This window comes from Peromyscus californicus, unplaced genomic scaffold (genome assembly GCF_007827085.1).
Source record: "Peromyscus californicus insignis strain IS unplaced genomic scaffold, ASM782708v3 Scaffold_4__1_contigs__length_199733344, whole genome shotgun sequence".
NCBI lineage: Eukaryota > Metazoa > Chordata > Mammalia > Rodentia > Cricetidae > Peromyscus > Peromyscus californicus.
In genome coordinates this window covers 84,922,745-84,937,909 of record NW_026294562.1, presented here as the reverse complement: position 1 = coordinate 84,937,909, position 15,165 = coordinate 84,922,745, and the positions used below count along the sequence as shown (strand labels likewise).

The window sequence follows — 15,165 nt, the reverse complement described above, 5'->3', positions numbered from 1 at the left end:
TGCGGAGTTTCCCTGGAGAAGCAACCCAGGTGCACTGCCCACTGTGTTGGGCAGGCGACTCCTAGGTCATGTTGGGGCCTTTGTTTTCCCCGCTTTACGAAGATTATTTTTCTCTATTTGCAGCCTCTCTACACCTAAAAATCAGAAATTACGTACTAAAACACTTAAGTGTTTGGTGTAGTTGTGGATCTGATAGTTCATTTCACAGTATTTCCTATCCCTTCTCAATTTTCGTATTGAGATTTGTTTCATACATTGCTCTTCATACTTTACTGGATTATTTCTGGCCGTGTGTATTGGCGCACAGTAGTGGTGAAGATGGCTGTGTATTGAGGGAAGGAAAATTTAGCAACATACATTAACCCTTTAAAAGTGCATATCCATTAATATGACAGCTAGGGTCTAGCCAATAGAAATAAACTTGGAAGTAAGTAATGTGTATGAGGACAAAAAAAATGCCTATAATGATATACATCAGTTATTATAGGTGCCACCAGAAGCTGTGCCTTGAAGGGAGCTTCAGCTTGAACCTTTGGTTATTGTATATATTTGATGCATAGCTACTGTAAAATAATTGAAGCTACTAAGCTATTCTATGTAACTATAGTGTTCAAATTAGTATACTACAGTAACTTAAAATTAAAGATGAACCAAGTACTCAATATTAGCGGCAGTGAGGGTGCTATAACATTCCCTTGTCATGCTCAGCTTAAATCTCGATCCCCAAACCATCACAGATTCAAAGCCTTTGCCATGTATTGCACTTCTAGATCTAAGGAGGAAAAAAAAATGTTGAGATGTATGATGTCCTAGTTATGGAAAAATTTTGGAAGTAAAATGTTAAAAATTGGAGCAGAGAGATGGCTCAGAGGTTAGGAGTGCTTCCTGGTCTTTTAAGACCTGGGTTTGAATCCCAGCCCCACACCAGGAGGCTAACAGCTGCCTGTAACTACAGGTCTAGGGTATCAGGCACCCTCCTCTGGACTCTGCAGACACACAGGGCACATACTCACTGTAGTAGAATACTATTTTAAGGTGTGTTACTTTTGTTTATGTTGCATTTGTTTAACTCTGTGAAGCTGTGCTACTGTGCTTGTCTAAACAAACACCTGATGGTCAAATAAAGAACTAAATGGCCAATGAATGGCAAGGCAGGAGGAAGGATAGGTGGGGTTGGCAGGCAGAAGGAATATATAGAAGGAGAAATCTGGGAGAAAAAGGAAGAGATCTAGCAGCCAGAGGAGGAGGTGGCTCCAAGGGCCAGCCACCCAGCTACACAACCAGCAAGCCACAGATTAAGAGTAAGATTAACAGAAGTAAGAGAACAGGAAAAGCCCAGAGGCCAAAGGTAGATGGGATAAGTTAAGAAAAGCTGGCTTGGCCGGGTGGTGGTGGTGCACGCCTTTAATCCCAGCACTTGGGAGGCAGAGGCAGGCAGATCTCTGTGAGTTCAAGACCAGCCTGGTCTACAGAGTGAGTTCCAGGAAAGGCGCAAAGCTACACAGAGAAACCTTGTCTCAAAAAAAAAAAAAAAAGAAAAAAGAAAAAAAGCTAGAAATCAAGCCAAGCTAAGGCCAGGCATTCATAATTAAGAATAAGCCTACATGTGTGATTTATTTGGGAGCTGGTGACAGGACCCCCCCCCCCAAAAGAGCAAAAACCCCAAAACAACAATTCACAAATCACATTTTTTAAAAAAAAGTGATTCATGAGCACAGATAGCAGCTCCCTGGAATGTGTGTGATGATTTTTTTTAAAGTTCAGATCTGATTGGGTAACTCAGGCTCGCCTCAAAGTGGTGATACGGCTACTTCAGCATCCAGAGCTCACAGGTGTATGATGAACTGTGAAAGAACTTTGAATAAAATAAGAAAACATTTAAGTGGAGAAAGTGAGAATACTACAATTTTTTTCTTCTCTTCCTCTACTTGTGCTTTATTTTTTTATTTTTGGTTATAAGACAACAGTCTCACCCTGTATCCAGGTGTCTTGGAACTTGTTGTGTAGTCCAGGCTGGCCTTGAAGTCTTTGCAGTCTGCCTGCCTCAGCCTCACTGGTGCCTCTGTACTTCATTTTAAAAAAAAAAAAGTTGTGTACTTTTGAGTAATTTTAATTTTTCCTCTGTAGTTTTTCAATGTAGTTTCTATGGTAAGTATTTTTATGTTTCCAAACCAAAAGGGAACAAAGAGTATGTGCTTCCCTAATCAAATTCTGAAATAGAAAAGCAATTTGTCTTATTTTGTACTTTAAACGTAAGGAAACTGTCTAAGAAGGTGAAGACATTTGTTCACAGTCACACAGCAAAGGGTACATCCCATGTTTCCATCACTTCTCTCACTCTGGTCAGGCTTCTGGGAAAGTCACACACTACAGAGTCAGGATGTGTTCAGAAGTTCTCATAAGGTCAGACCTTGTGCCATCCTGGAAAATAATGAATTCATTCTGTCCCAAATATTTAGCCTAAGTGGCTAGCAGCCCATCAGATTTCAGCTGCAAGATCTTATTTGCGAACTTAAAGAGTTAATGCAAACTAAAGACCTAACTGGATTCTCCTTTTACTGGGATGTGACCATTTTTGTGACTGCAAGAACCTGCCAGTCTGCCTTTAAAAAAAAAAAAAAAAGCAAGAGCCTACAGAAGAAGAGTGCAAACTGGAAATGTTTGCGGGGGGGCGGGGGGGGGGGGGGGCTTTTAAAGTTCAATCTTCCAGTGTGTGTGTAGGGGAAGAATGACAAAACCCACTTCAAGTACCCATTAGTGGTTCCATGGTTACAGGACATGTGTATTGCTGCTGTGCAATGCTATGAGACCAGTAAAAAGAAGGATGTAACTACTTGCACAGAACTTCAAGGTATTATTAAGGAGAAAATCAGAAATATGTATTCACAACACATACTCAACACATATATATATCTACTTCAATATTTATTATATCTTTATAGAATAAAATAAACACTAACAGTTGTTTTCTATGGTGCTGAGATATAAAATACTTAAAATATCTTTGTCTTTGAAGTTTTAAACACAAACACATAGACATGCTTTTCTTTGGCTTCAGGAAAGCCAAGAAGTGATAAAACTCATCAAACACATCCATCAGATGTCAAAATGCTATTTCTTCTAATTTCAGTGAAAAATAAAGAGCAACTTTACAGAGTATTGCAATTTTCCTCATCACTTGATTCTTGACGAGGTGCTTCTGTGGTTTCAAGTACACACGCACTTTAAAACTTTCAAGACACAGTGTTATCAGTAGTTTAACACATTTGTTAGAGAGCCTCAGTAGTTTAACACATCTGTTAGAGAGCCGGTATGGTTTAAAAACTAAACTGACATTGCCTGGTTATTAAAGTTATCAAAAAATTCAAGTAAGAGGTATGCACATTAGCAGCATTAACTAAAACTAACACACTAGTTGGCATATTTTGCTGTCCATTTTATAACAAAGAAAACATCGTATTGTTCATTTTATCCACCATCTGTACAAACAGGAAAGTAGATCATCTTCAGAGGTACAGTGAGGGACAAGAGTATTATATGAAGGCACTAGGCAAAAATGCCAACAATTAGAATTTGTAAAATGAGGATGGAATGAACTTTGGTTTATTCAAAATTCCTGTTAAGTTTAAAAATTCATAGATTTTCAAATACAAGAAAAGGTTAGGAAATAACACATTCTCACAGGCACAAAAATGTCCTGTGTTAATACAACCTCATGAAAGATCAAAGAAATGATTGTGTTGGGCTTGAGGATGAGTTCCATCTACACACACACACACACACATACAGGGAGTGGGGAACCCTTTATACACATACAGATGTGTTAGCCATGACAAGTTTGCTTTGCTTCCAGAGCAAGAAGCCAATCATTTTTGAGAAACAAGGCAGTGGTTGGAGGAGGGAAATCCTTCTTGGCAGCTTTCTAAAACATGAACCTAATTTTAAATGTCAGAAAAGGTTAGGAGCCAGTAAAAAACAGTAGAAGACTCAAAGTATCTGTCACAGGGCTTGCAGCACTCTGAGAGACTTTAAAGTAGAAGCAGATGGAATCAGACACTATTAAAAGGGTCAGCTTTGGGAAAGCATAGGACGAGGTATTTATTAAATATGGTTTTTACTGTAGTGGAGATCTTAAAAAGATACTCCATTTTTGTAATGTTTTATAAAAACAAAGGTACACACATCCAAAGTTTTAAGTGCAGGCAAACAAAACCTAGCCCTTTGGAACGTGTATTTAAGTAATCAGAACCCAACCTATGTTTGTATTATGGGCTGTTCTTATGAACAGGTTAAGCCATGGATCTACATCTGCAATCACACATATAACCCCTGAGCCGTAGCCACAGCTCCAATACCAAACAGCACACTGTAGCCTGGCTCTGAAACATTTGGGGTCCTTCAGGAATGAAGAGCTCCGTGCAAGGAAGAGACATTTGGAAAACAGAGAGGAACTGTCCATCCACCTTGCAAGGTTTTACCCTTCTCCAATTCTGTCACCAAATCTCAGAACTCAGAGCAGGTGGAAACAGAAGGTTGGGACTAACCAGTCAGCTAAGGTCACTTTCCCTTGAGGAGTGAATAAGGCTGCAGAAAAGGCTTGCAGAGCTGAGAATCGGGCCTCCAACCTGCCCCAATCTCCTGCTCAAGGGCTGACACTGATATGGGCGGAAATTCAAGTGTGGTCCGGGCACATGGCAGAGGCTACCATGATGGTCTCTCCACATTCTTATCAGCTGTTCCCAGCCTTTAGCACCTGAAGATGCATGTTCGTTTGAAAAAAGAAGTCAGGTTGAATTTTAAGTCACCACTGGCATTTGAGAGGGCACTCACTCAACCTGGAAAGGCTTCCAAAGAAACCACCCAGCCTCGGAGATAGGGGAACTCAGTTTTACTTTGCAAAAACAACACATACAAACCTTTAAAAAATACAAAAGTCTAAACAAAAAAAAATAAATAAATAAAAGTCTCTCTCTGTTTGATTGCAAAGCCTGAGCCACTTGAGAAGTTAGTGTTTGGGTGAAATCCTCCGCTATGGCTCTCCAGGTGTCAGTCTGGGTGGCCGTCCGAGCCACAGTTCACCAGGTGTCATCCCACTTGGCTAGGTTGCTTAAAGCCTTAAAGTCTAGAAAAATACATTTTAACATTTCCACTCAAACCCAGGTCGACTTTGTAGGGTCATCGTCAGAGTCACATGCTGAGAAGTTGCAGGCAGTGTCTTCATGCTCAAACTGGCTGGCTCCGCACATCCCTTTGAGCTTCTGTTAGTTTCTGGATGAGATAACGCTTATCACGACTCTCCTACAAAGGGAAGCAGGTTCAAAGTTCATCTCATAGGTTTAGAAATGTACGAAACTATTTCTATCTAGTGAGTCTCTACTCAGACTCAAGGTAAGGGATCCAGCCATTGGGTTACCACCATGACTTCCAGTCTGACCTGTCTCCCTTACTGGGGTCCCCACCACAGCCCCTTGTCCACATGATAGTTGGAGATCTTCTAGAAATGTACATGGGAGCTGAGTGCCTGGCATGCACACAGCCCTGGGTTCTACCCCCAGCATTGCATAAATTGGGGGTGGTCGTCCATGCCTGTAACCCCAACCCTTAGGTGGTGATGTAGGAAGATCACAAGTTCAAGGTCATCCCTGACTACATACTGAGTTTGGGACCAGCCTGGGCTACAAAGACCCAGTCTCAGACAGGCAGACAGTTTCACCCAAATACTCAAAACCCAAACCTCCTCTAAGATCTGCCAGGCAATGTCATGACCTCTGGCTACTGTCAAAAAATCATCTTGCCCCCACCCATCCTTCATAGCCCTCTAGTCACATACACCCATGCTCTTGTCTCCCCAGAGTGCCTGGCTTATTCCCACACTGGGTCCTTCCACCTCTACTAAGGACCTCTAATAACCTGCTACTGCCATCATCCCATCTCGCCTCTGATGTCACCTCCTTCAACAGGCCTTCCACAGCCGCTGGCTGCAGTAGCCTTGGCTCCTCTGTCACTCCACAAACCTAGCTTTTATCTTCACAGAAATTAGTTTTCAGAATTTATTTTATTATGTGTATGTGCCCTAGTAGAAGTGGACATGTCCATGTGGAGGTGGGGGAACATGTGTGCCTGTATGTAGATATTCATGTGGCAGCCAGAAGTGAACCTCAGGTACCATTTCTCAAGTGGGGTTGGGGAGTAGGTGGTGGTATTTGTTTTAAAACAAAACTTTTAGTTTTGTTTATTTTATATGCATCAGTATTTTGCCTGAATGTATGTATGTGTACCATGTGCATGCCCAGTGTCTGCAGAGTGTCAAAAGAAGGTGCAGATTCCCTGGAACTGGGGTTATGGATGATTAGAAGCTACCATATGGGTGCTAAGAATTGAACCCGGGTCCTCTGCAAGAGCAACGCATGCTCTTAACCACTGAACCTCTCTACAGTTCCCTGTCCACCATTTTTTAAGACGAAGTTTCTCAATTAGACCAGCAACTTGCCTGTAGGTTAGCTTCCCGGCCAGTCAGCCTAGCTATTCACCTGACTTGCTCCCTCAGCGCTGGGACTCCAAATGCACCCATGGTGCCTGCTTTTCCCAGGGATGCTGGGGTTGAACTCGGGTCCTCACACATGTGCAGCAGCACTTTACACCCTGAACTCTCTCTCCATTCCAAATCCATCGCTTCTCTAACTCTTCAGTGCTTCAGTCTTTCTGGTGTGGTACCGGATGAACCGAGTGAGTGAATAAAACTAGAGAGGGCTGTTTTGTGTCCCCTTTCTTTCTTTGAAATGAGGTCTCGCTGGTGTAGAACTCACTGTGTAGACCAGGCATATGTGGAGCTTGCAACCTTCCTGCCCCGGCCTCCTGAGTGCTAGGATTCCAGGCCTGTGCCATCATGCTCAGAGTCCTGGTTTAATATCCCTGGCGGTGGCCCTCTGGGTCTGTGCTTCCTTACCAGGAACAGCTGCTCTCGGAGCTGGACCACCACCCGCTTGTGTGCTCCAGCCAGTGCAATGAAGTAGAACATGACAAGGCTGCAAGACAGACAGACAGACAGACAGGTCATAAGGGAGCCTGCGTCACTAAAGACCGCCCTTAATCACTGGGAGGTTGTACCATCTGCAGGTCAACAGAAAGCACCCCAGGACTGCAGACCGATAAAAACCACCTGACACTCATCAGGGGGTTGTGACTCCTGCAGGGCCGCTAAAAACCAACAGTCTGTTTCCTCTGGATTATGTTTTCTTTAGCTAGAAAAAGGAGCCAAGCAGGCAAGCCTGCACATCACCCAAGGAGATGGAAGAAACAGCTGGAGTCAGGAGAGTCTGACTTAGAAGTCTTTAACTCTCTAGGCTAATTATTATTTACAGATGCTCCTCCCCTGACGTGTGGGATAACAAAGTGACAAGAGGAAAAGTCCAGAAAGTCAGTTAGCGGTAACTGGCTGGGGACGCTCACTTGGCAGGCACTCTGACCTTAGTACCCTCATCTGTGAGATGGATACAGGAAAACTCGGACACAACAAGGTTAGGACGAAAAAGCCACTAACAGCTTCCCGTCTGCAGCTCTGGGTCTCAGATGGGGTCAAGTCATGGTGGGACAGAGGGCAAGCCCCCATTTCATGGAGAAGCCAATCTCACCTCAGTCCTGCCTAATGTCCCCAGACAGGGCTGATAACATGAGGACCAAATAACCAGGAGACGTAGAGATTCTCCAAGTCTCTTCAAGCCACAGGCAGGCCTCCCTCCAAAGCCAGCAAAGGCAGAGCAGATGTCCACCACCAGGGGGCACTGGGTGAACTATTAACCCATTGCTGATAGTTCAGTGTGTATGTACAGCTTCTCGACGCCCAGGTCAGCTAGCTTAGCATCCCTAAGTCATTTTATTAATCTCAGCGAGGAATAAGATTCCTCTTTTCATGAGCTTTTTTTCTTCAAGCTACTTCCTATATATATTTTTTTTTTCCTGGACTAATCACATCATAGGATAAGAGCGATGAGTAAGTTACGGTGTGGAAGGTGCAGTCAGTTTCAGTTAATTGTGGCTTAGACATGGCAGAGGCAGGGGGCAAGCACAAGCTACTTTCTAGAGTCTTCTGTCACCCACTGACCCATTGTTTTGTGGGGTTCTTTTCCCCATGGAGTGCAAGATTTAGGCAAACCACCAGTGATGTTAGAAATAGGCCATGTTTTCTGTTTTTATAAGAAAGCACATGGGGCTCAGGCCTTATGTGTGCAAACTTTCTGGGTCTAGTCAACATTCCCCTGAAAGAGTAAGTGTTATTATGTCATTTTAAAATGGGAAAGTGAGGTTCAGAGAAGCTCAGTAACTTGTCAAACCTTGCGTGTGACAACTTTGGGTATTCCCAAAGGCCCATGTGCTAATACTGTGGCTGGGTCTAGTAAGAGGAAGGTAGGTCATTGGAGTTGTCCTTGAAGGGGATATCAAAACCCTTTCCTCTTTTTTTGCTTCCCAGTGGACATGAAGTGAACACCTCCTGTACCACGTGCTCCCACTGAAGGGACTCTGGCCAGCCCGAGCACGGTGGGCATGCCTCTGGCAGGCCCTGCCCATCTCTCCCATTCCCCCTGCCTTCCTAAAAACCATTAGATTACATTCCTAAAGCTGGACATCAAGGTCCATTCCCTTAGTTGGCCACTTCCTCCTCCTGAGGCTGACCACACAAGGTCCAGTTATCTAAGTGTTGAAGTCCAGCCATCAAAAGCCTCCTTTGGTTAATCAACATGCTCAATTAAAATTAAACACTCATCCTAACACGGGGTTTTTCCTTTTTCCTTTATAAACTGCCGCTTTCCTACGGGCCACGTCTGTCTCCTCTCTACGCAGAGGCTGTCCTTTGTCCCCCTCTCCCTAGTTCCCTTCCCCGTCTCCCTTGTCCTCTGTCTCCTGTCTTTGTCTCTTATTCCTGCCCTTTGTGGCTCTGGGACAAATAAATCTCCTTTGTGCCGAGAACTTGGTCTTGGAGGTCCTGAGCTGATACTTTTCCTCTCACCAACCATGCTATACTAGGCTACTACAGGCCCAAAGGCAACAGGGCCAAGTTACCATGGAACGGAGCGTCTGAAACCCCGAGCCAGGATGAAGCTCTCCTCCTTCTAAGTCGATTCTCTTGGTATTCTGTCACAGTAACAAAAGCCATTCTGACACACATCTTCTGTTTCCCAAGTGCGAAGGGACATACTGGTCTGGTCTGGCGGTCACTCACCAGATGATCATGAAGAAAGGTACTGCAAAGGCTTCCGAGGTGACGCCATGGATCAGGGTCTGAAGGGAGCTGGGGAAGGTGCTCACAGTCAGGGGGATAACCTCCCAGGTGGTGTTGAAGTTGGTGAATGGCCCACAGGCTTTCGAGGAAGGGATGCTGTGAGGACAGAGAAGGAGGGAATGCAGCCCAGGCTGAGAGGCCTGCCAATGCATGGCCAGCATATTTATACAAAATAACCTACAGCGCACTTCCAAGTCCAGAAGTTCCTGCAGCATTATGTTTGAAAAAGCTGACCCTGAGATAACATCAGCTCTCTAGGTCTAACTTTCAGTTTGCAGGTCATTCAAGGCAGAAATGGAAGCTTGATGTCACAGAAGGAACATATTAGACAAACACGTATTCCCCAGTCTCTTAATCCAAAGACAGAGAAAACGGCCCGGAGTCCTTAAAGAATCAAAGACTGACTACAAAGACTGGACAGCTGAGCACAGTGAGGGAGGTGGGAAAGACTTCAAAATAAACCTGTGAAGACTGCTGGGATAGCTGAGAAATTTGAAACTGGCAGGAATAAAATAGCAATGTTTCCTCTTTTTGTGTGTGTGTGTGTGTGTGTGTGTGTGTGTGTGTGTGTGTGTGTGTGTATGTGTATGGGCATGTATGTGCATGTGTGTGTGTATGTGTGTGTGTGTGTGTGTGTGTGTGTGTGTGTGTGTGTGTGTATGGGCATGTATGTGCATATGTGTGTGTGTGTGTGTGTGTGTGTGTGTGTGTGTGTGTGTGTGTACATGTGTATGGGCATGTAGGTGCATATGTGTGTGTGTGTGTGTGTGTGTGTGTACAAATGCATGTGCATGTGTGTGCCTGTCTGTGCCTGGAGGCAGAGGTCAACATCAGTGTCTTCCTTTTTTAAAGCAGGGCTTCTCAGTGAACACTGGACCTGGGGCTTGCCCTTTTAACCAGTCTGGCTGGCCAGTGAGCCCTGGGAGCTGCCTGTCTCCATCCCCCAAGCTGTCATAGACTGCTCCCCAGCACTGGAGTTTAAAAGTAGCAAGACCAAACAAAACAAAGGAAAATCAAAAAAGGTAGGTCAGGTGAAGGTACGTCTGTGGGCTCTAGAAAAGCCCATGAAGAACGTTATAAGTTCTTGAGAGGCAAGTCACAAAAGAAAGGAGCAGCTTAGAAAATGAAGAACTACTTACCGAGACATGCTGATTGTTAGCGGTATTATTGCTAAGCACAGCCCAATCAGCAACACCAGCAGGAAGAAGAAGTTAGAATTGGATGCTCTGAACTGCCTTGGGGAGGGTCTGCAGGTGTAAAGAAGACTCAACTATGGAACAAAAGAGAAAGGAGAAAAAAATAAGAGTCCTGAGCAGTAGAGTCCCACACTGCAGTGCAACTGGGGACTGTCTACCCTGCCAGGGGACAGTGTCACACAGATCCAAAAGGATGCTCAGCACAGGTCCCGGCTGGGGAATTCATGTTGATGACATAATAGGAAGAACCGACAAAAACACAGTGACACTACAACTGCTGAAGAGAGGGAATAATCCAGAAGGAATGTTGAAAGCTAACAGTGGGGCCTCCTTAAAGAGATCTGTGAGACAGAATGCACTCAGCGCTTTACAGTGATCTGTGAGACAGAATGCACTCAGCGCTTTACAGTGATCTGTGAGACAGAATGCACACAGCACTTTACAGTGATCTGTGAGACAGAATGCACACAGCACTTTAAAAGGATGAGATACCAGCCAGGCGGTGGTGGCGCACGCCTTTAATCCCAGCACTTGGGAGGCAAAGGCAGGCGGATCTCTGTGAGTTCAAGGCCAGCCTGGGCTACAGAATGAGTTCCAGGACAGGCTCCAAACCTACACAGAGAAACCCTGTCTCGGAAAAAAAAAAAAAAGGATGAGATACCTGTTATATACCACACAGTGAATGGAAAATGTTAAATTTCAAGGCCCTGTATAGCATAAGCATTAAAGTCTTACTATTTTATTATTCACAGGGACTTAAATATAAATAAATGGATCTACAATGATCTATGACAACTAAGGAGATACTTTGCTTGAACATTTTTTTTTTAATTTATTTATTTATTATGTATACAGCATGTATGACTGCAGGCCAGAAGAGGGCACCAGATCTCGTTACAGATGGTTGTGAGCCACCATGTGGTTGCTGGGAATTGAACTCAGGACCTCTGGAAGAGCAGCCAGTGCTCTTAACCTCTGAGCCATCTCTCCAGCCCTTGCTTGAACATTTTACAAGCACATAATCTTTCCTATGTGTTAGAAACAAATATTTACACCGAGGGTAAAAGACTTGAAGGAAATATCAAGTAGAAAAGGAGAGAAAGAAAAATAAAGGCATACTATTTCCAATAAGACAAACAAACAAACCACCTGCATTTCTGGGTAGGACATGAAACTTGTCTGAATTCCACAGGAACTGGAACAACTTGTGAGCTTAGTTCTAGGGCATACTCAGCCAGCAGGCAGGGTCTGGAGCCTGTGTCCCACAAGAGGCCAGTGACCCCATTCCACCCACATGCCCTTCACTGCACCGCGCATGGGAACTCACTAGCCAACCAGTATTTCCCCGTGAATGTGTCCACAGTCCCGTCTCCTCTGATGACATCAGGTAACTCATGCTTCCAAATGAAGACATGAGAACACAGGCCAAAGGCCAAGGCAGCCAGAATAAAGTCTCGCCCAATGCAAGGTCCCACTCACGGGGTGGGCAGCCATACTCAGCGGCAGCAAGCCACACCTGACCCTAACACTCGGGAACATGCTCACACTGTGTGACCTTGGGCCAGTTAACCCTCTGAGCCTCAGCATTGTCCTTCATAAGACATTAGTGGCTATTCCAGGGCTGGAGGTAAGCACCACAGAGAGGAAGTGGGGGCACCGAGGGGCACCAGCTAATGGTATTATCATCCACTATTGTCACCATCTTCATTATGAACACTACTATTTCCACATTTTAATTGATAGGCAATCAAAAAATTTTAGACTTGGGGTGGGTATGTAGGTGAATGGCATGGTACTTGCCTATCATGTTCAAAGTTCTGGGTTCAAGCGCCAGCACTTTAAAAAAAAATGAACTAATTAAAAATAAATCTTAGGCTTATTAACAAAGAATACGGCAGGAGAAGGGTGGTAAGTACTATTTATATGTTTGTTTTATTGTTTAATGAGAATGGGGGCTGGTGAGATGGCTCAGTAGCTAAGAGCATGTGCTAATCTTACAGAGGACCTGAGCTAGTTCCCAGCACCCACACCAGGCAGCTCACGATTTCCTGTAACTCATCTGAGAATACCTCTGCCCTCCACCACCACCCCCACAGAGAGACAGAGAGAGAGAGAGAGAGAGAGAGAGAGAGAGAGAGAGAGAGAGAGAGAATTAAAAATAATAAAAATAAATCTTTAAAAAAAAATCTCTGTCTTCATTTGAAAATAATGAATGTGGCTTGCTTTATAATAATGAACAAACTAGTAAGTCCAGGCAAGCCAGTCACGTGCAGGGCCACCTCACCCATGTAGCATCTGGTCCTGCCACAATGTGTGGGGACATGAGCTGTGCCAGTCACCAAGCCCCGAAAAGCTATGCACTGACTCCAAAAATCACAAAACAGAAATCAACAAACTCTTGGCTACATGTCACTGAAATATACCACTGCTGAGCCAGTCAGTCATATATAAAAACTCCATTTACGTCACAGGAACAAAGCAATTCTTAAATGTGCTTAGAAAGTTGTCAAACAAAACAAAACAAAACAAAAACGACCTGTAAGCTCAGCACTTGGGAGGGCAAGGCAGGAAGATCGGGGATTTGAGGTTAGTCAGAAATATACAGTGAAAAGACGTGAAAAGTTACTGGAAGCCTTTTCCCAGAGTAAACACATATTAAGGAAGCGACATCGCAGGAGGCCCTGGTTGGAGGGACATGTAATTACAATGTACCTCAGATGGGGCTGGGGACACAGCTCAGTGCTGTACTGCTGGCCTGGCACACTGCAGGCACTGGGTTCCTGTCCACAGCATTGCAGCAGCACACCGACAGAAACAGGGGTGCAGGGTGTGAGCCCGATCCGCTTTCCTCACCTCTTTCACATAAAAGATGATAATGAATTTCAAGGTGGCGACTGCAGGGAGGAGCGGGGAGAAGAAGGCTCCAATCCAGCAGATGGTCTGTCCATACACGATGCCCAGGACGTTGTCTGGGATGGCGAACTCCTGCTGGCCCCAGCACTGGATCAGCTTCGAGGAGGCACAGTAGTTCACCAGGAGCCTGGAAACAAACTAGACACATTCTTACCTGAGTCTACAAGTGCCCCTAAGGCAATAGAACCAGTTCCACCAACCAACATCATTGACATAGCAAGTTCGAGTGTGTGTGTGTGTGTGTGTGTGTGTGTGTGTGTGTGTGTGTGTGTGTGTTGTATGTATGAGTGTATACGTGTTGGTGTATGTGGGTGTGTGAGTGTGCCTGCAGAGGCCAGAGACTGACATCAGAAGTCTCCCTCAGTCACGCTCCACCTTATGTTTTGAGGCAGGGTCTCTCATTGAGCCCACAGCTCACTGATTGGGCTGAAGTGGCTGGCCACTGAGTCCAGGGATCCTCCCATCTCCAACTCTCCAATGCTGGGATTACAGGCACAAGCTGCCACTCCAGGCTTTTACACAAATGCTGGAGATGTGAATTCAGGTCCTCATGTTTGTATGGCAAGTGCTTTACTGACCAAATGAATCATTTCCTCTGCCCAATGTTTCTTTTTTATTACAAAGAAATGTCATGTATATATGTTCATATGTATGTATGTACCCAGGAGCACAGCTGTGCAATAGCACATGTGTAAAGGCCAGAGGACAACTTGTGGGAGTCAATTCTCTCCTTCCACAATGTGGGTCGCAGTGAGCAACCTCAGGTGGGTGACCAGTGCCTTACTCTCTGAGACATCTTGCTGGCCACTACACTTCCTTTCCTAATATCTGACTTTAGGGCTCACTGGACCTCTAGCTAATTCCACATCTGAATTATCTGCTCAAGTTGCCCAGGCTGGTCTGGAACTCAGAATGCTCCTGCCTCAACCTCCTGAGTGCTGGAATGACAGGCCGGCATCGTCACACCCTGGGTACCTTGACTGTGTGGAGAGCAGACGAGAGTCCCTTAAGACTCCCGGAAGAACAGTGACCACAATGGTGAGGGTCACAGTGGTGAGGAGGGTCACAGAGGTGAGGGTCACAGAGGTGAGTCACAGTGGTGAGGAGGGTCACAGTGGTGAGGAGGGTCACAGAGGTGAGTCACAGTGGTGAGGGGGGTCACAGAGGTGAGTCACAGGGGTGAGGGTCACAGAGGTGAGGAGGGTCACAGAGGTGAGTCACAGTGGTGAGGAGGGTCACAGTGGTGAGTCACAGAGGTGAGTCACAGAGGTGAGGAGGGTCACAGAGGTGAGTCACAGTGGTGAGGAGGGTCACAGTGGTGAGGAGGGTCACAGAGGTGAGGAGGGTCACAGAGGTGAGGAGGGTCACAGAGGTGAGGAGGGTCACAGAGGTGAGTCACAGTGGTGAGGAGGGTCACAGAGGTGAGGGTCACAGAGGTGAGGGTCACAGAGGTGAGTCACAGTGGTGAGGAGGGTCACAGAGGTGAGGTGAGTCACAGAGGTGAGTCACAGGGGTGAGTCACCGCGGTGAGGGTCACATTCTGTTGAGCTCTGTGCCACAGAGTATTCTCCTGGTTTGGATCTGTGTTATTGTGGTGGTGTGAAAGAAAATGGTCCCCACAGGGAGTGGCACTATTAGGAGGTGTGGCCTTGTTGGAGTAGGTGTGGCCTTGTTGGAAGAAATGTTTCACTGGTGGGCTTTGAGGTCTCCTATGCTCAAGCTATGCCTAGTATCACAGACTCCTCCTGCTGCCTGTGGATCAAGATGAAGAACTTTCAG

General features: G+C 45.4%; 1 protein-coding gene across 2 annotated transcripts in view; it reads right to left on the bottom strand.

The window, feature by feature from the left end:
* Positions 1 to 2,908: 2,908 nt before the first annotated feature.
* The window catches only part of Tmc7 (transmembrane channel like 7), a 56,383-nt gene continuing 44,126 nt past the window's right edge, over positions 2,909 to 15,165 (bottom strand). For both annotated transcript variants that reach the window (XM_052761640.1, XM_052761643.1), the window contains 5 exons: positions 13,327 to 13,513; positions 10,417 to 10,547; positions 9,218 to 9,373; positions 6,947 to 7,025; positions 2,909 to 5,298 (listed from right to left, as the gene is read on the bottom strand). In XM_052761640.1, coding sequence (XP_052617600.1) covers positions 5,224 to 5,298; positions 6,947 to 7,025; positions 9,218 to 9,373; positions 10,417 to 10,547; positions 13,327 to 13,513 — 628 coding nt within the window. In that variant the 3' untranslated portion in view covers positions 2,909 to 5,223. The remainder of the gene's footprint in view (positions 5,299 to 6,946; positions 7,026 to 9,217; positions 9,374 to 10,416; positions 10,548 to 13,326; positions 13,514 to 15,165) is intronic.